Raw genomic sequence first — 20,537 nt, 5'->3', positions numbered from 1 at the left:
ATTTCGTTCCAAATACTACATAAATGAAAAAGGAAGTTACCTTCAAGTTTTTATTAAGAAAAATAAATGAAATTCAATTTTATGATGAAATACAAAAATTAAAAAATACAACAAAAAATATATTCAATGACTAATAATTATAATTACATATTATAAAACAAGTAGAAACAGCTTATTACGATTACAAAATTAATTTTCATCATCACTCTCATCAGAAATTACAGCTAATCTTCTTTTTTTTCTCCAGGTTGGTTGAAACTCCTCTTCACTAGTTATTTCTCCATCATGACAAAGGTTATCTGACGTAGTAGCAACTACCTGCCTATTTCGATCTTGCAATTCTGTCAGAATTTCTCTATAAGGAGCTAAAGAGCTATTCAATTCTCTTTTAAATTTTCCGCTACGTACAACTGAAGGATCTTTTTCAACGAAAAATGTTTCCAATTTTTTAGCTAAAGCTATTCCTTCTTCCAGATCAATTAAATTTAAATGAGGAACCGTTGTAATATTACAAATGTTTTCCGAATCATCGGGGTAATCGAAGTTGGAGTTATTTAGTAGTTCAATTAGTTCTTCCTCATTCAAAGTTTGCTCTTCAAATAGTTCCCGAACATCATCAATGTTCATATCAGAAAATCCGTCCCCTTCTAAATTAGAAGCAACCGATATTATTCTGCTAAATTCTGCTTCCTCAAATAGGACACAGCTTCCTCTCTGGACCATTTGCGGTAACAAAGGTTTCCAACACGCATGAAGTGTAGACTGTTTTAATTCCTTGCAAGCCACATCTAAAGTTGTGACACAATCTAAAATAGAAAACTCTTTCCAAGCTTGAGTAAGCGTAACATTTTTATCGTTTTCCAGTCTTTCAAAAATTTTTTGGAATGCTAGTCGTATGTAGTATGCCTTGGTTGTTGCAATGATTCCTTGATCTAATGGTTGGATCAATGACGTACAATTTGGAGGAAAAAACACAATTTTTACGTTAGGATGATTCAACTCTCTACTATGGCTACCTGCATTATCAATGAGCAATAAAACTTTAAAGCTCAAATTTTTTTTCTTCAAAAACTTTTCTACTTCTATAATAAAACAATTTTTAAACCAATCTTCAAACAAATTTTGCGTCATCCAGCCTTTTTTATTTGCTCGCCAGAAGACTGGTAGATGAGACTTATCAACGTTTTTCAATGCTCTGGGATTCAAGGAACGATTTATTATCATTGGTTTTACTACAAAATTTCCTGATAGGTTACTACACATGTGAAGGGTAACACGATCTTTACAAGTTTTATAACCTGGTGATTGCTTCTCATTTTTTGAAATAAAAGTTCGAGACGGCAGTCTCTTCCAATATAAAGCTGACTCATCGGCGTTGAAAATTTGATCTGCTGAATACTCTCCCTCTTCAATAATTCGCGGTATTTCCAATATAAATTTTTGAGCAGCTTCTACATCTGCTGAAGCTTGTTCTCCTTGCAATTTTACATTGCGCAAAGAAAATCTTTTTTTAAAATTTTCAAACCACCCTTTACTTGCCAAAAATGATAGGTTTGGTTCTTCTTTAGAAGAAAGTTCATCTTTCCTTAAATGTGTGTAAACTCTGAGGGCTTTTTGTTTAATAATATTTGTACTCAAAGGGATTTTTTTATCTAAACAATCTTCTATCCATATTATAAGAGCATGTTCCATTTTTACGATATTTATATCTCTTTTGCGGGACACACGTTTTGCACCTTGCGAGCAACCAAAGGCAACATTTTTTCTAATTTCGCTTTCATTTTTGAATATTGTTCGAATAGTAGCTTCGTTTAAATTTAATGATTTTGCAATCGATGTAGGTTTTTCTCCGCTTTTTATACGATCTAAAATTGCAATTTTTTCTTCGAGTGAAATAAATTTTCGTTTAAATTTTTGCTTCTTGATCTTGTCAGACATTATCTAAATTTAGGGTCCAAAATAAGATTTACAATAAACGTTACAACTTCATTTTTTACATACCTCAAATTAAAATTATTATGCACTTATAAACTTGCAAAAGAAGGCTTTTTTACTACGTACTTTTTACTTTACTTTCTAAAATGTTAAAAACAAAGCAAGCTAAAACTTTATCAACTTCATTTACAAAGGACAAAACGCAAATGTACTTTCACTTCTCAAAACGAAATGAGATATTTTTTTGTAGCAATAAATTTGTGGTATTCCCCTTATTGAACGGAAAAAAAAATTAAAATTTTCAATGCATATTTGTTATTTATTTCAAAACCCTGTTTTACCGTGTAATATCGAAACCGTGTTATATTAATCTCAATTCTTGTACCGTGTAATATCGAAACCGTGTTATATTAATCTCAATTCTTGTACCGTGTAATATCGAAACCGTGTTTTACAAGTACCGTGTTATACGAGGGACGCCTGTATTTGTTTTTACTACGGCTACTCTTACTAAACCATCTTTTCCCGTTATCACTTCTTGAATTCGACCCATTGGCCAATTCAGCGGTATCAAGTTTTCTTCTTTTATTAATACTAACATTCCAGGCATTACGTTTTGGGTAGTTTTGGCCCATTTATTTCTTATCTGAAGCTCACATAAATACTCCGTGCTCCATCTTTTCCAAAATTCTTTTCTTAAAGCTGATACAAGTTTCCATCTAGTTAAATTTGATAAATTTTTATAGTCTGCGTTCGGCTCCGGAATTGATGTTAAAGGTTCACCAACTAAAAAGTGGCCTGGTTTTAAAGCTGTTAAATCATTTGGATTAGATGATTGCGGTGTTAACGGTCTTGAATTTAAAATTGATTCTGCTTCACAAACTAGAGTACATAGTTCTTCGAAAGATAATGCAGCTGACACTAAAACTCTTTTCATTAATTTTTTAGCTGATATTACAGCTGCTTCCCAAAGGTCTCCAAAGTGGGGAGATCTTGGTGATGCAAAATGAAACTGTATTCCTTTCTCTTGACAGTTTTTTATAATTTTACTTTTATTTTTGTCTGTTGTTAATATCTTTTCTAATTCATCAAATTTCTTTTCTTAAATATTTCTGGCACCAACAAAATTAGTAGCATTATCGCAAAATAAATCTGTACAAATTCCTCTTCTAGCAATGAACCGACGCAGTGCTCCAATAAAACCTTCTGCAGTTAAATCCGATACAACTTCCATATGAATAGCTTTAGTGGCAAAACAACAGAAAACAGCTATAAGTTTTTCCCCTAATATGGTAATGTGTAATAAATGGACCACAAAAATCTACCCCTGAATGCAAAAATGGTCGAGCAGGAAGTAATCTTTTTTCAGGTAAATTTCCCATTTTCTGCTCAAATAATTTTGGATTCATTTTTGTACATGAAACACAATTGCTGACAACTGCTCGTGCTAAATATTTTGATTTGATTATCCAATAGTTTTGTTTAGATATCGCTACTAGGGCTTGCGGAGCAGCATGTAAATTTTGTAAATGTAAATGATTCATGAGTAGCTTCGACACAAAATCACAACCTGGTAGCAACATAGGATGTTTTGCATCGTAGGATATTAATGAATTTTCTAACCTGCCGCCGACTCGAAGTATTCCATTTGAATCTATAAATGGAGCGAAAGACGCTATATTACTGTTTCTTTAACATTTTAATTTCATCTGCAAAATATTTTCTTTGAATCTCTTTAATTATTGTTGTACGAGATTTTTGCAATTCTTCTGTTGTCAAGTGTAGGTCAGAATTTTTAGAAGAGTTTGTCCTTTTGTATGACTTAAATTTTTCTACAGCTCTTCCGACATAAGCCATGCACCTTACTAGGTGGTCCCATGAATTTTTATGTTGTATCATATATAAAGGATGGTTGAGCTCTGCTTTATTTTCTTGAAAACTTCCTAATAATGCAGTCGATTTCCTTTCTTCATCCTCAACGTTATCAAGCGATATTTTGCAATCAGGCCATTCATTTTTATTTAAACTTAAATATTCCGGTCCGCAAAACCAAATTCTAGTATCAATGAGTACATCAGCTGTTCCCCTCTAGATATTAAATCTGCTGGATTTATCTTTGTATTCACATTGTTCCATTGTTTTGAATCAGATTTGGCTAAAATGTTCGTTATTCGATTTGCCACATAAGTTTTATATAATGCTGGTTCACCTTTTATCCAAGACAATACGTTTTTGGAATCTGTCCAATAGTATGTGTCATCAATTTTCCGTTTTATTACGCTTTTAACCTTTTTCATTAATTTTGCTAATAATTTTGCTGCACATAACTCTAGACAAGGATTGTTGTTAATTTTGTTGGTGCTACTTTGGATTTTGAACACAGCAACCTGCTAGTTATGGCTCCATTATGGCTATCAACTGTTCGGCAGTATATAACAGCACCATATGCCTTCTGACTAGCATCTGAAAAACCATGTAGTTCAACTCGGTCTGCTATATTTTCGCTAAGTACGTGCCTTTTTATTTTTAGATAATTTAGCATCGTTAAATCTCGCCGAAAATCTGTCCATTCATTTAAAACATTTTCATTGACTTCGTCATCCCAATCAATTTTCGATCTCCATTAATTTTGAATTAAAATCTTCTCTTTAATAACCACTGGGCTAGCAAAACCTAGAGGATCGAATAATTTTGCTGTGTCGGACACGATTTTTCTTTTTGTAACTTTTTCTGCATCTGACCATGTTGTAGAGAACGCAAAATAATCTCTTGCTGGACACCATGTTAAACCTAATGTTTTGATATATGTAGCTGGAGTTTTCTTCTGTAAACATTTTTTCTGTTTCTCTATCTGTAGGATGAATGTCGCTTATTATTCCTTCATGATTTGAAGCCCATTTGTGTAATGGAAATTTACCAGCGTTTAACATGCTGATCAGTTGCTTTTTTAAGACCATCATTTCTGCTAGTGTATCGCTACCAGTGATAATATCATCTATATAAAAGTCATCTATAATTTTAGCTGCTGCAGGATATTTTATTGCTTCATCTTTAGCCAATTGCTTTAAGCACCTAACTGCTAAGTATGGAGCCGATCTGGTACCGTATGTAACGGTTTTTAATTTATAGTAACCTATGCTATCTTTTGGGTTACTTCTCCACATGATCATCTGTAAATTCTGATCTTTCTCTGATACTTTGATTTGCCGGTACATTTTTTTAATATCAGCTGTAATTACATATTTATATGTCCTGAATCTAATTAGAATGTCGAAAAGGTCATCTTGATTGTTTGGACCTTTAAGCATGATATCATTAAGTGACAAGTTCGACGTAGTTTTACACGAAGCATCGAAAACTACTCTTAATTTTGTTGTTGAACTTTCTGCTCGGAGAACGCAATGATGCGGAATGAAGTAATGATTTTTTGGTATCTCATTACAGGAACCTTTTCCATATGTCCTAAAATTTCATATTCTTTCATAAATTCGGTATATTGTACTCTAAGTTGCTGATTTTTCCTTAATTTCTCTTCTATATTTAAAAATCTTCTGAAAGCTGCTTTTCTTGAATCGCCTAGTACCGTTAAATCACCAAGAATCGGTAAACTGACTTCAAACCTTCCTGAATGATCTCTTTTGAATGTGTTTTTAAAATGTTCTTCACATAAGTTCTCTGATTTTGTAAGTTGTTTTTCTGTATCTTTGATTTCTTCTATATCCCAAAATTTCATTAATGATTCTTCAAGTTCTTCATTTGTTATACCAGAAAAAGGTTTTATTTCATCATTTAAGCTCATTTTTCCAAACACCATCCAGCCAAAAACGGTTTTTTGTAATGTTGGTAAATTAGGCCCTATTTTAATTTGACCATTTCTCATAAATTCAGCATACATTTCGGCACCCAATAACATATCTACTCGCCTTGGTATATTAAAATTGGGATCTGATAAAGCAATATTTTGTAATGGCCATTCTTCAATATTAATTTGTCTGTGTGGTTGTAAATTTGTTATTTCTTTTATGACATATGCCTCTACAGTGGTTTCATAATTTGTGGTTTTAGATGATATTTTGATGTTTACTCTGCCGTTCGAGGAAAGATTACATTTTCCAATACCACAAATATCCAGCTTGTCCTTTTGTGCATCTAAACCTAAGCGCCGCATTAATTTTTCTGAAATGAAGTTCAGTTGAGACCTAGAGTCTAACAATACTCTGCAATCAATTCGCTCTTGTTTTTTCGTATATGCGGATATAACTGCAGTTCCCAAGAACACATATTTATCGTTTTTTCTTTCATAAGTTCCAGCCATATTTGCTGCTTCTTGTTTATTTATTTCTTGGTTTTCATTCATATTTTTATATCTGTGCAATAGAGTGTTATGTTTTCTTTTGCACACTCTGCAGCCAAACGTTAAGCATTTATTCATGCTGTGCCCCTTTTTTAAGCAATTGAAACACAGCTTATGTTTCTTTATTTCAATTTCTCTTTGCATTAACTTCATGCCCAAAAATTTATCACACTTATGAATGGGATGTGTTTTATTGCAGATGATACATTTTTCAGAATTTGCAGCTACAACATGCGATGAACCTTTTTCCCACTTTTGGCTAGTACTTGGTTGTTTCATACCAACTGCTTCCGTTGATTCAAATCTATTTTCGAAAAACATCAGAAAATCCTTCAGTGATTGTAGTTCTTTTGGTGATTCTAGCAGGTGCTCGTATTGGGCGTTGCTGTCTTTATCTAATTTTTTTATTAGGATGTGTAAAATAATCGGATCCCAGTTACCAAAAATTTTTAGTCCTAAATTTTCTAGCATCAATATGCATTCTCGAGTTGTATCTAGCATCGCTTTTAATTGTTTTGCTGACCCGATGCTAATATTTGGTTGATTAATTAATCGATCCAATATATTTGAACTTAACAACCTTTTGTTATCATATCGATTACTTAAAATTTTCCATGCTAGATCATAATTTGACTCTGTTATAGTCAAATGTCTAATTAATCTTTCAGCTTCACCGCTGAGATTTGTTTTTAAATAATACATTTTTTCTGTGTCACTTAAGTGACTTTGTCTATCTATCATCTTAGTGAATAAGTCACGGAACTGCACCCAATTGAAATAATCGCCATTGAATTTAGGTACTTCAATGGTAGGTAGACTTATTCTTGGAGTAACTTTTTCATACGTTTCAACTTCTCCAACCTTCACTTTTGCTACAGCACACTTTTCTTTTAATTTGATCGTCAGTCTATGCCACTCCAACTCCAATTCTTGAATTCTTTCTAGATCGAAACCAAACTGAAGTGGATTTCAACACGTAACATGACTTCATTGTAGTATTCTTGAATTTTATTAAATCTTGTCTCGAGTAGACTTATTTTTGATTCATAATATTCTCTAGATTGGGCTTCTAAAGAAATATTTGCCATTAAATTAATGAAAGCTGATTCGTTCATCAAACACAATTTTATAACATCTGCAATTACTGATCTGGGTCCAGATTCTTCTTCTTCGTTGTCTACTCGTTCTTTATCTTCTTCAATACTTAATTGTTTCTTTAATTCAATTAAGCTTTTCTTCTTGCTAATTAGTTTCTGATTAATCATTTCGTACAATTTAGCTGTTTGACCACGATGATCTTGCACGAAATAAGGATGATCTAACATTTCACCATATTTAGTTCTTATTTTGTCATCGTTCTCCTCATAATTCTTCCAAATTTCATCTAATTTACATTGCTTGTCTTCCACAAGTTTCAATGTCCTTCTTTCCTCAGCTGTCCATTTCGAAGCCTTTAGTTGACGTTGCAGTTCTTGATCACGTCGGGGTCACCACTATGTTCAAACCTTCGGATATTTTGATTTTAAATAGGTCCTTGGTTGATCTTTAGTACTATTGCAAGATACTCAGGTGTACCACCAGCGCAGAGCTTACAATAATATTGAATAATATTGCTGTAGAGTAAAGGATAAGTTCTTGAATGATCTTTAATACTATTGCAAGATACTTAGGTGTAACACCAGCGCAGAGCTTACAATAATATGGCTGTAAAGTAAAGGTTATAAATTAGAACAATCTAATTTCAATTTTCAAGAATGACTATATTTATTATAAAAATCTTAACCTATTTATACTCGATTTTATTAACATAAAATCCCTTCTTAAAAACATATTTTAATTATAATATATTATCAATACATATGTATTTGTTATCAAAAGTATTTACACAGTATGCAAATAATATTAAAAGTATTTACAAATTATAGTGATAAACCTTTTTAACTATTTTATACCTCCTATAAAGAAACCGAAAAGAGGTATACATTATAATTAGAGGAATTTACATTGTACATACCCGCAATAAAAGTACAGTTAACAGAATATATTCAAGTGTAGTTAAGAATGCGTTATCCTTATCAATAGAAAAATGTACATAGTAATTCAATAACATAAAAAAGAAAGTAAGTTAACAAATACATCAAAATTTTATTTTTATTTTCTTTTTGTTATTCTTTAAATCTTAACAGGGTATATCTATTACATTTTAAAATTATTCTCATTCCTCTATTTAACAATTTTAGGAATCTATTTAATAAAGAATTTGGACAAAAAGCAATAATTGTAGAGCAATAATCAAAATGTGGCTTGACCATAGTAATAAATATCTTAATAGAACTAACATACTGAATGACAATTGGTTTCTAATTTTAAAAAGAAAATATAATTTTTTTACAAATATAGTCAACATGATGTTTGAAATTAAGCTTATTATCAATTACAAATCCTAAATATTTTATTTCATTTATTAATTCAATATTTATATTATCTAACGTTATATTATTATTAACTAACATACCATTAATAACCATTGCCTTTGTTTTTTCCGTATTAACTTTTTTACTACTTAACCATCTGTTTACTTTCACAAAATCCTTATTCATTTTATTGAGACATTCTTCAGCAGTAGATTCTCCAATATAAAGAAGGGCATCGTCAGCAAATAAAACAACTTTGACATGTTCAACTACTTTTACTATATCGTTGATGTATATTAAAAACCACAAAACACCTAAAATAGTTCCTTATGGTACACCCAAATTTATTTCTGTACTATCTGAAACAACGTCGTTTACTTTAGTTCTCTGTTTTCTATTTTTTAAGTAAGATTTAAACCATTGTTGTTCTGTGCTACGAATACCATATGCGTTAAGTTTAGATAGCAAAATGTCACGATCAATTGTTTCGAATACTCTGCGTAAGTCAAGAAACATAGCCAAAATTACTTTTTTTTTCACTTACAGCAATTTTCCAATTTTCTACGACGAGGTTAAGCAATGATTCGCAGCTATGTTTCTTTCGAAAGCCTGATTGATGCTCAAAAATTAAATCATGTGTATCCAAATACTTTTCTAATTGATTGTAGACAATTTTTTCCATAATTTTTGCTTCATTAATGATTGTGTTAACTGGTCTGAATTCTGTGCATTTGTTCGTGTTTTTTACTTTTTCTATAGGAATTACTAAAGATTCTTTCCATATTTCAGGATAAACGCCATCTTGTGAAGATTGGTTTATAAGATGCACATAATTGTTTCCAATTATGTCTAAACAGTTCAAAAACATTTTTGCACAAACTAAATTAGCATCTTTTTTGTTGTTCATATTTTTAATAACAAGTTGCAAGTCATCTAGGGTGTATGCATTGAAAACAGAACTTTTTGGGATAAAAATAATGCTTTATTTTATTGAAATAATGAAATAACATGTTATTCAAAATATTGTCCATCGTTTGCGATCACTTTTTCCCACTTTTCTGGTAACAAATGATTTCCGCGCCGGAAAAAGGCTTCATCTTTCGAGGCGAAAAATGAATCAAACCAATTTTTAATACCTTGATCAGAAGTGAAGCGCATTCCAGTGAGGGCGTTTTGCATCGAACGAAATAAATGGTAGTCGGATGGGGCCAAGTCTGGTGAGTATGGCGGGTGAGACAAAACTTCCCAGCCACTGTTTTCCAGGTAATTTTTGACCGGTATAGCAACGTGGGCCGAGCATTGTCATGATGGAAAATTACAGACTCGTGCCTGGTCACATATTCCGGCCGTTTTTCTGTCAATGCCTTCTTCAAACGAATTAATTGTTGTCTGTACAGCTGTGCCGTAATAGTTTGACCTGATTTCAGCAACTCGTAGTGGATTGGTCCCCTCTGATCCCACCAAATACTAAGCATTACCTTAGAGCCGTGTATATCCGGCTTTGCCATCGATGTTCCTGGCTGGCCGGGCTTCATGATTTCTTTCGCTTCGGGTTATCATAATGTATCCATTTTTCGTCGCCAGTAATAATTCGATACAAAAACGACTTCTTTTTGTAGCGTGCAAGGTGCTTTTCGGACATGCAAAATCGCCTTTCGACATCTCTTGGTTTCAGTTCGTGTGGCGCCCAATTTCCTACCTTCTGAATGAACCCGAGCGATTTCAAACGCCTGGAAATGGTTGCCTGTGACACGCCAAGTGCTTTTGCGAGCTCATCTTGCGTTTGGCACGAGTCTTCACTGAGTAGGGTCTCTAATTCTTCGTCTTCAAATTTTTTCTCTTGACCAGGGCGCTCTTTGTCCTTGATATCGAAATCGCCACTTTCACAGTTATAAAATTATAAGTTCTAGAAAAAAAAAATATAAGAAATGAAAAGCAAAAGTAGGTCAAGCTTTTTTTTCATAGGCTGAGATTTATAATGACCGCAAAATTGAGATATCAGGTTCAAAGCTATTTTTCGATTTGATTTTTTTAAATTTTATATGAATATTAAACAAGCTGTTGAATTAATGATGATAATTGAGGTGATATAAAGAAAGATGCGCGAATGTATTAGTTTCAGTAATTCATAACCTATCATGTCCTTTACATTAACTTTAAATGCTAACAGTTCCATACTAACAGCAGAATATTTTCCGCCTATAGATTTACAATGAGAATATGTTTGTGCTTTAGTTGATTTCCAGACATATAATTCAATACCTAATATTGATAATGATAACAATAAATTCATAATCGGTAGTAGAACCATAAATATTCCAATTGGTTCCTATGAAGTTGAAGATATAGAAGAGTTTCTTAAAAGAGAGTTGCAGATTAATAATACTAAAGTAGATAAGAAAAAACTTCATATAAAACCTAATAATAATACACTGAAATGTGAAGTTTTTTCTACTGAAGAGATTGATTTTCTGCAGAAAGGTACAATTGGGAATTTATTAAGATTTAGTCAGAGGAAACTTGAAGCAAATAAATGGCATGTATCAGATTTACCTGTTGATATCAATAAAATTAACATTATACGCATTGAATGCAGTATTATACAAGGGACATATATTAACGATAAAGAAGCACATATTCTACATGAATTTTCTGTTGCGGTATCACCCGGGTATACAATAATCGAAGTCTCACGAAATCTTATTTATTTACCTGTGGCCGTCAACAGAATCAGTACAATCGTGATAAAATCAATTGATCAGATCGGCAATTTGATTAATTTTCAAGATGAAACTATAACGGCGAGACTACATTTGAAAAAACAAGAAAATATATTATAAACATGTTCCTTTATGATAGTAATAGTTATATATCTTCAATTAATAAGTCTCATCCATTCAATAATCAATCTGCCTCAACAGTGACAGGTTCCAGAGGAGCAGGTAAACCGATTTAAACAATCGAAAATCAGGAAGATTTAAAATTAATTATATTAAAGTTAACAATACATTAAAATGGAGAGTTTATTTGGTAATCCAGTTATTGACGAAAGTACAACAAGCGCTCATTGGCATACATATTCACCATTTTTGAATTCATTTAATAAAAGCGATATTATACGCATACAGATACAAAATCAAAATTTAAACATTTTACCTTCTACTAGTTTACTTTATATTGAAGGTACTATTACAAGAGCTGATGGTAGTGAAACAACTAAAACAAAACTTATAAATAATGCTATTGCATTTTTATTTGATGAGATACGGTATGAGTTAAATGGGAAAGAAATTGATAACAATAGAAATGTGGGTATAACATCATGCTTAAAAAATTACATTTCATTAAACAAAAATGAGAGTCAAGCACTTATTAATGGTAGCTGGTCACCTGAACAACCAATTCAACCACAAACTTTATTTTTTAATTATTGTATTCCGTTAAGAAGACTTTTAGGATTTGCGGAGGACTACAAAAATATTGTGCCGAATGCAAGACATGAAATAATTTTAACACGTTCAAGATCTGATGATAATTCCTTTCTTTGCTCTGATGTCAATGAGAAACCGAAAATTCAACTGACCAAAGTGCAATGGAGAGTACAGCACATCAATTTAACTGATACGCTGAAATTGAACTTGTATAGGAATATTACAAATAAAGCAAAAATAATGCTAGCTTTCAGAAATTGGGAATTGTATGAATATTCATCGTTACCACAAAATAGTAATCATCATATTTGGAATGTAAAAACAACAACTCAATTGGAAAAACCACGTTACATTATTTTTGCTTTGCAAACAGATAAACTTGACCAAGTAACGAAGGATCCATCAAAATTTGATCATTGTAATATAACTGATCTAAAAGTTTACCTAAATTCAGAATGCTATCCGTATGAAGACATGAATTTATTTTTTGAAAGAAATCGTTACGGTATTGCTTATGATGAGTACACAAGGTTTCGAAGTAGTTATTACAATTATCCTATATTTATTAACATTACAGGAATTTAAAGAAAAAGCTATGATTTTGATAATAGACACTCGTTATCAAAATGAAAATCTAAAAATGGGGCCGGTTGATGTTCGAATTGAAATGAAAAGTTCAGCTTCAATGCCCGATAAAACAACAGCTTACTGCCTTATGTTGCACGACAGATTAATTGAATTCACACCTTTGACCGGTGAAGTTAATAAAATCGTTTAATGAATCAGATGTATCAAATCTTAATTTGTTTGGAGAAGTTTCCAATATATCAGAATAAATATCTTCATAAAAATCATCAGTTTTTATAGTATAAACGAAACTATCAGTATCCATGTAGTTAATTTTAACATTTTCACCAAATTTAGGGATCATATATTCGTAGTGAAAATCATACATTAATATCTTTGATTGTTCAAGTATACTGAAACCTAAATAAATTGGTTTATCATAAAATATTTCCATTTTATCTAATTGTATAGCAGCTAAACCTTCTGTAAATTGTGAAATACTATGAAAATTTTTTCTTGCAATTAAAGCTCTCGCACCCAAACGCTTACCTTCACTTTCCCATGAAGTAGCTATTTTAATCAATTTTCTTTTTTCAACGTGTTTTTCCGTAACCTGCGTTATTCATTAATTTAAAAAAATTTTTATCTAAAAGATTTGTAGCATTCATTCTATGATCTGTATTAAGATCAATATATTTTTTTAAAAAATCAGATTGTTTAAATTCAATTACTCTATGAATATGTTCTAAAATAAGCCCATTTTTTAAACATTGCTTTAAAGTTCTATAATGTATTATGTATTTTTTTTTATCAGTTAAATCTGTTAACAACTTATTTAATTTCCCTATTGGTGGAATTTTATTTTCAGCACAAAATGGTAAATCATTGTGCTTATCATGTAATTCAAATGGATATTTTAAATCAACTTCCAACACATAACCAGTTTGAGAATTATCTGCAGTATTGAGAATATCAATATTGGAGAAATCATTTACCCACTTAAATGAACCTGTGGGGAGAAACGTTGACATCGCCCAACCATATAGGTTGTTTGCATCACAATAAAATAAATATTGACTATCGATTTCAGTATTAAAATCATCCATATATTTATTATTAGCTTTTGAATGTCTACAAGAACATTGGCAAATACCACCCCGTATTCCTTTTTGGAAAAATTTTATCATTTCTATATCCGTCAATAATTCTAATTCAACTTTGGTATATTTTAATATAGCCTGCCAAGCTAAACCTGGAGTTGTAAAAAAGTGTGCAGGATCCAAATCATAAATTTTTTTACAAATTTTTCTAAAATTTTCAAAAATATCAGCTAATAATAATACATCTGTCTTGAGGTAAATTTCTAAATATTCCCATAATGTTTTGCAATTAAAAGTTTCCCATACTTTTTTCGCATGAAGGTATTCTAGATCTGAACATTCTGAATTTAAAATTTGATTTTTGAAAGCCTCTTCAGGTGGTAACATTTTTTCGTTAAGCTTGCTTAAGGAATCAACATAACTATATGGAAATATTCCCTTATTTTTCATTAAATTAAATTTTATATTATCAGGATAATGATTTCTGACATTAATTAATTGACTATCTTCTAAATTTCTACCTAAACTATCAAGACTTGAACCTAAAAATCTAAAAGAATCTAAAAATCGTAATGTGAAATATGTACCACTATAATCCGACTTAATAGATTTGCTTAACGAAAAATATTTTTCCTTGTTTAAAGGAATTACATTAATTGATCCATGAACACAATTTAAACTTTTAAATAAAATATGACAATCGTAATTAGAAAAATTATGAAAAAATATTGGAAAAAAATGTTTTAACTTATAGCTAAGATTACATTTATTATGAGAAATTCCTCTAAATTTCCCAGTTAAGTGGCAATGATCATATACTTCATCATCTTCCAATTCAATTTCCTCCTCGCATATATGGCAAACTTTTGTATTTAAATTTTGAGTTATTTGTTCCTTTGTAAGCGGTATCATGGGCTTCTTTTTCAAAATATAGTTTTCAAATAAATCACTGCAATCTCCTATTAAGTTTTTCAAAAAATCATCTGCACAATTTTCACCTAAAAATATATATAAATATATAATATATATTGCATTTTGAAACCACATTTCATTTAAAAAATATGTTATTATTATATGTACTTACCTTTAAAATTTCTGTATTTATCCAAGCTTGAATCGAAAGAACATTTAATGAAATATGAAAAGGCAATTGGTGTATGCAATTCTATATCTGTTGTTGATGATATAGCAAGATTTTGTTGACAACCTTGAATTTTTTCCAAAATACATTCTGAATCAGCATATATAACAAATGGAACATCAAGTTGCTGATAATAATTTTTGAATTTTAAAATTTCACTCTCTTTTGTAGGAAGCCTTGTTACAATTTTATTACATTCATGTTTATGTTTTTCCAAAATGGATTGTGAGTTAAAATGTAATAAACATCCTGAACACATATATATTCTTCCTTTATGTTTGGTAATTTTGTTAACTAATAATTTAGAGATATTCTTTATCCATACATAATGGAAACGCTCTTTTTTTTCAATCAACAATAAATTAATGTGATTACTTTTAATTAATTTTGTATGATAATATGGTCCAATAACATTGGAATTTTCATCTAACCCAAAAACGTTTATACTAATATTTGGATTCAAATTTTCAAACACATAAATATCATCAACTTTCATAGGAAACTGTAATCCGGTAAAGTTTAAACTAATTTCCTCGTTCAATAAAATAATTTCTCGGTTAATGTTGCACATAATATTATAAGAACTAGTTCTGTCAGAATGAGAAACTTTAAAAATGAAGATATCAACACCCATTTAAAACAAAAAAGATCGTTATTTTTCACATTTACACAGGCTTGTTTATTTTTGATTTTTTTTGGTAAATCAATACAACTTGAACCTGAAATTGGTTCATATTTATTTATATTAACTTCCAAATGTAAAATATCCGATAAAGCCCAACCGCTATCTCGTTCTTGAAATTCATCCATCAATTTCTGAATTCTATCATTGTCCTCAATCAAAAAGTTTTCTATGTCACGTTCCAAATTTATTAATTTCATTCTTGTCATAAACGATTTTATATCTGTTTCAGGGCAAGAAGAACCATCATCACCATCATTCAATGTCTGCGGTTTGACATATTTACAAAATAATTCTAAATTGTATTTGAAATTGCCTATACATTTTAAAATTTTTTTTAATAAATTAATAACTTTACTTGTATAATATTTAATAAAATTATTAATATTGATTTCAGATTTATCAATATTTTCAATTATGTAAGTTTCAGTTCTATTTCGAAAACCTCCTTTAATGTATTTTATATTATCATCTACTATCAAAGCACATTTTTCTTTATGTGCGTTAGTCCGTAGATGATAATACCATTTGAAGCCTTCAACTTCTATTTCACATGTTTCACAATATATTTTTTGTTTTTTTTTTTAATTGAATATCGACGTTAGCACTATCAATCTTTCGTTTATTTAAATGTAATTTTTTTATATGAAAACGTAATGTATCTGGGCGAGTAAATTTCATATCACATATCTCACATAAAAAAGTTCTGTTTTTTTTGTGAATATCTAAATGTCTCCTCAAATTTCTATTTGTTTTTAATTGAATGCCGCAAATTTCACACAACATTTTTTTTTTTTATATACTTATATGTTGAACCTTTAATTAAACTGAAATTTTCTTTTAAAAATGAAACCTCAATATGAATAAAAAAATTTTTTTAGCGTTTTTTTATTTTTTATTTTTTAACGTTTTTTTATTTTTTCTTTTTTTCTTTTTTAAATTCATTATAATAACATCACATCATAATTATTTCACCATCGTCATCAGATTCAGATTCGATTGCCATTTGGTTCTGCTCATCATCGTCATCATCTTCTTCTTCAGATTCCACTTTTAACTGCGATTTAACAAATTTCACATCAAATGTGCGTCCAAATTGACCCTTGTTAACGATTCCATATCCAGTTTTTAACTTATCGATGTTATCATCGGTAAGCTTATTAAACCTGATAGGTAAAAATACTCCAAATTTTTTAAAATTTGCGAGTATTCGTAATCCGTATTTAGTATCCATTTTTGTAATGTTTGAAATTACATAAGTTTTTTTTAATTTCATGTCGGAAATTTTTTTTATTGGAACATGTTTAATTTTGAAAGCTTTATTTAAATTCTTAGCAAAAGAATCCATTTTAGATGTTTGTGCTTCGACTTCTAAATAATTAATGATTAATTATGTTATATGAATAAATTTAATAGAAGATATTCCCATGTGATTTTAAACGTATTAAAATAAAAGAACACTATTTATGTGTTTTTTTGTTTTATATTTTTTTAATTTTAGGAATTTCTAATTCTACTTACAAATTTTATTTTTCACTTCTTCATACAATGAATTTAGTTGTTGTTGTGTTATTAAGGTTGCCATCGATTTGTGGGAAAATTTGCAGCGCATACAGCGTGGTCCATAATCCTATCTAAATTCTTCTGCGTCTTCTTTACAATCAAACGACGCAACTTCGTAAAATTTAAAAAAAGTCCCATGTAGGGTCTTGTTTCTTATTTGATTACAGGTTGACTCTACTTCAGCGAAACATTCCTCGCAGTAAACAATATCCTTCGAATTTTCCCAACAGGCTTCCAAAAACTCATATCCATCATCGAACGCTCCATTTTGAACATCGAAAAATGTATAAAACAAGTGCCACATTTTTCCTGTACCGAATGCTGTTACTATTTGGTACTCATGATGTGGGATATGGGTTGAATACCCCATTCTTCGAATAGCTGATTCTCTCGGCATTTTCAAATTTATTGTAATTTCAATTAAAAATCGACTTGGTTTTATACTCGTGGAGAGCTTTAGTTTTGATAATATAAAACTCACATATATAACGTTCACGTTTATCAAATCATTCCAACCAACGTGTCCATTATCAGAATTTATAATTATTCTTAAAACAAATTCCAACATGTAATCGTAATACATAATTAGCAAGAATTTATTATGCAGCTATTGGTGTTCTATAAAATAGTTTAAGTACCATGAAACCACAAACATCCTAATTTTTTAAAAGTTTTCAAGGTTCCTATTTAAAAAATTATTATGAAACCGCAAACATCCTAATTTTTTTAAGAGTTTTCAAGATTCCTATTTAAAAAATTTTTTTTATTTAATTCTTTTCTTTTTGTACAGAAACAAGATTTATAATTTTTCTAAATACATCTCCCATTATGTTATCATAATACTTTGCGTAATTTAAAAAAATTCATTAAACATTAATGACACATAAATAGTTTAGAGTACTATAAAACCGCATACATCCTCCAAACTTTCAAGACTACTATTTATAAAATGAATTTTTTTCTTTTATTTTTATAAAGAAATTCCCAAACGTCACTATAAATACGCCTACATTAGACTTAAACTTTTTTTCATAATTCCATAAACCACATAAATTCTTATCATCAAACAATTACGAAATATAAATAAAATGTTATTTTATCATTCAATTATAATACTTTTTTAATTTTAGGGAATCTCTGTGTGACGTAATTTTCCAAACATTATTAAAATATTATATTAGCTATATTGTAGAATGAGGGAACAAAAAAAAAAGCGATAAAAAAATTTAAATTCCTTATCATCAAAAATATTTTCATTTCGCATTAAAATAGTAGGTTATACATTTAACTTAATGTAGCTATTGTAAAAAACCGCAAACTTTCATGATGCATTACGTTCCACATTGTATATCAAAAAACTTTTTTTTTACAATATCATCCGTTCCATATTGTACAAAATGCGTTTAATTTTTACAGAATTCCAAAAAAAATTTTTTACAATGTCATCCGTTCCATATTGTATAAAATGCGTTCAATTTTTATACGAAACTTAACCACCATTAGAAACAAATTAATTACATTCTCATACTTACAAAAATTCAAACCCCTTCAACTTTTTTAAAATTTATTTTTTTGCCCGTTTGCCCGTTGGTCCAGGACCCGCATATTTTTTTTTGCCCGTTTGCCCGTTGGTCCAGGACCCGCATATTATACTACTCACGTTGTTGTTAATTTATAGAACGTATTTAAGCACGTAATTGGTCTGAAACTCAACGGATCGCTGTTTGTTACATTTTTCGGCTTCATGAATGTGAGGCCTGTACAGAGAGTTTCCGGTGTTGAACCTGGGTCGTTAATAAACTGGTTTATATAGCTCAACATTAACGGATGCAGTGATGTTAATTTTTTTAGCCAGAAGTTTTGGATTTTATCGTTACCTGGACATTTCCAATTTTGGAGCTTATTGACGCTGTTTTTAAATATTTCGTTGCTGACACTAGTTGTTGGCATTTGTTGTGTTCTTTTAGCCCTTTGTTTGATAATGCTTATTTCTGGAGCATATACCAGACCAGTACTGCTGCATTTGCTCGATTGTAGGCACTTGCGTATGATCACATTCGACCTTTTTTAGGGAGGCATAGAATTTCTTTTGGCTTCGTTCGAAGGATTTATTGTCATTATTACGTTTACTGCTTTTCCGATATCGCCTCAATCTTTTCGCATACATAGATAGCTTTTGTTTAACTGTACTGCACTTCTATAGGAGTATTATTTTGTGGATCTCTTTGTGTGTGGAACTTATATTTTCGCAGAAGTCTTTTTACTTTTTTGTGTTGTTTCCGGTTTGTAATTTTATGATTTATATATGTTGTTAATAGTCCAGCTTCAGCTCTCAATGTTTCGATGCTATTTGTTAATCTACGTTGGCTTATTGACATTTTCTGTACTAGAAGTTGTTGCTGTTGGTCTGACTGACAGCGTGTCTCATAGACGAGTTTCCTTCCGTTTAGTAGCGTGATTGCAGCTGCGCAGCTATAGACATAGGTATTTAACTGTTCATAGCTTGTAATTTCTGGTGCAATCTTTGGGATTACCTTTGAGTTTGTTAAATCTACCAACTTGAGTAGATTCTGGGTTATTTTTTGAGTTGGTATCTTTGGTCTACTAGTGTATTCAAGAGAAGTAAACCTAATTATTGAATTCAGGATCTCAGTTTCTATTTGCTCGCTGAGATTCGTATTCTCTTCGGTGGGGTCGCTGGGCACACCTTCATCAGCTCCACGTTGGTTATCTGCCCGATTATTGAGACTGTTGGAGCTATCTCCTCTCCTTGGCGCGACTCTATTTGCAGCTTCTTGAGAACCTGGATCTGGGTAAGCTACAACATCTTGCATATTGGTGTTCCTTTCATTAGCGATGATGTCTTGTTGAACTTCAGCATATATGCGGTTCCTGGTGGCCTCTGGTACTAGGTTATTCCTTATTATTGCAGCTCTACGGTCAGCCAGGTTTTGTTCATTACTGTGTGTGAGCTCCGGGTATTTACGCATAAATTCCTCTCTTAACATCTGCCTGTATGATGTTAAGTCACTTTCACAGCGGGTAATTTGATAATATGTTTTGAGAATGAATTCGTTCATAGAATTCCTCCACATAATTATTATTATTATTATTATTATTATTATTATTATTATTATTATTATTATTATTATTATTTTTATAATATTATTTATGTTGTAGTACTTATTATTTATAATAAGTAAAGGTTTTCTAGACATATTTCTAACTAATTTCTCATTTTTATTGCTACCATTACTCCTAGCTGAGCCATAGTCCTTAAAAACTAGAGTGCTGTCCCATTGTGCCAAGACTTATGGGCAATTATGCCATCAGCCGTGGCAAAAGGTAAA

The 20,537-nt window shown here is 30.6% G+C and overlaps 4 protein-coding genes across 4 annotated transcripts; 1 reads left to right on the top strand and 3 right to left on the bottom strand.

Annotated features, from left to right (window-relative positions):
- Positions 1–5,299: 5,299 nt before the first annotated feature.
- Positions 5,300–8,889, bottom strand: LOC129605959 (uncharacterized). Its single transcript, XM_055515995.1, has 4 exons — positions 8,805–8,889; positions 8,682–8,732; positions 7,375–7,724; positions 5,300–7,246 (listed from the first exon to the last, which is right to left on the bottom strand). The coding sequence occupies exons 1-4, from the start codon at positions 8,887–8,889 to the stop codon at positions 5,300–5,302; spliced, it is 2,433 nt and encodes an 810-aa protein (XP_055371970.1).
- Positions 8,890–9,030: 141 nt separating this feature from the next.
- On the bottom strand, positions 9,031–9,610 carry LOC129605958 (uncharacterized). The gene is made up of 2 exons (XM_055515994.1): positions 9,354–9,610; positions 9,031–9,199 (listed from the first exon to the last, which is right to left on the bottom strand). Exons 1-2 carry the CDS (start codon positions 9,608–9,610, stop codon positions 9,031–9,033), a joined length of 426 nt encoding a protein of 141 aa, XP_055371969.1.
- Positions 9,611–11,717: 2,107 nt separating this feature from the next.
- On the top strand, positions 11,718–12,719 carry LOC129605957 (uncharacterized). Its single transcript, XM_055515993.1, has one exon. It carries the CDS (start codon positions 11,718–11,720, stop codon positions 12,717–12,719), a length of 1,002 nt encoding a protein of 333 aa, XP_055371968.1.
- A 145-nt stretch (positions 12,720–12,864) lies between these two features.
- Positions 12,865–16,858, bottom strand: LOC129605956 (uncharacterized). Its single transcript, XM_055515992.1, has 8 exons — positions 16,600–16,858; positions 15,653–15,919; positions 15,318–15,548; positions 14,886–15,212; positions 14,550–14,799; positions 14,089–14,480; positions 13,433–13,953; positions 12,865–13,314 (listed from the first exon to the last, which is right to left on the bottom strand). Exons 1-8 carry the CDS (start codon positions 16,856–16,858, stop codon positions 12,865–12,867), a joined length of 2,697 nt encoding a protein of 898 aa, XP_055371967.1.
- Positions 16,859–20,537: the final 3,679 nt, after the last annotated feature.

This window comes from Condylostylus longicornis, unplaced genomic scaffold (assembly GCF_029603195.1).
Source record: "Condylostylus longicornis isolate FDR11 unplaced genomic scaffold, ASM2960319v2 ptg000016l, whole genome shotgun sequence".
NCBI lineage: Eukaryota > Metazoa > Arthropoda > Insecta > Diptera > Dolichopodidae > Condylostylus > Condylostylus longicornis.
This window is presented reverse-complemented; position numbering and strand designations above follow the sequence as displayed.

What these genes read in the sequence shown, in the direction of transcription:
- LOC129605959 (XM_055515995.1), bottom strand. Translation starts at nt 8,889, where the DNA reads ATGAATAAGGATTTTGTGAAAGTAAACAGATGGTTAAGTAGTAAAAAA. An exon ending in AAAGGCAATGGTTATTAATG is followed by an intron (nt 8,733 to 8,804) that starts GTATGTTAGTTA and finishes TAAAATATTTAG; the next exon opens with GATTTGTAATTGATAATAAG. An exon ending in CAGCTTTCATTAATTTAATG is followed by an intron (nt 7,247 to 7,374) that starts GCAAATATTTCT and finishes AATCCACTTCAG; the next exon opens with TTTGGTTTCGATCTAGAAAG.
- LOC129605957 (XM_055515993.1), top strand. Translation starts at nt 11,718, where the DNA reads ATGGAGAGTTTATTTGGTAATCCAGTTATTGACGAAAGTACAACAAGC.
- LOC129605956 (XM_055515992.1), bottom strand. Translation starts at nt 16,858, where the DNA reads ATGGATACTAAATACGGATTACGAATACTCGCAAATTTTAAAAAATTT. An exon ending in ATCTGAATCTGATGACGATG is followed by an intron (nt 15,920 to 16,599) that starts GTGAAATAATTA and finishes AATACAATTTAG; the next exon opens with AATTATTTTGTAAATATGTC. An exon ending in TTTTAGAACATATTCATAGA is followed by an intron (nt 13,315 to 13,432) that starts GTAATTGAATTT and finishes TGAATAACGCAG; the next exon opens with GTTACGGAAAAACACGTTGA.
- LOC129605958 (XM_055515994.1), bottom strand. Translation starts at nt 9,610, where the DNA reads ATGAACAACAAAAAAGATGCTAATTTAGTTTGTGCAAAAATGTTTTTG. An exon ending in GTCTACAATCAATTAGAAAA is followed by an intron (nt 9,200 to 9,353) that starts GTATTTGGATAC and finishes TGACTTACGCAG; the next exon opens with AGTATTCGAAACAATTGATC.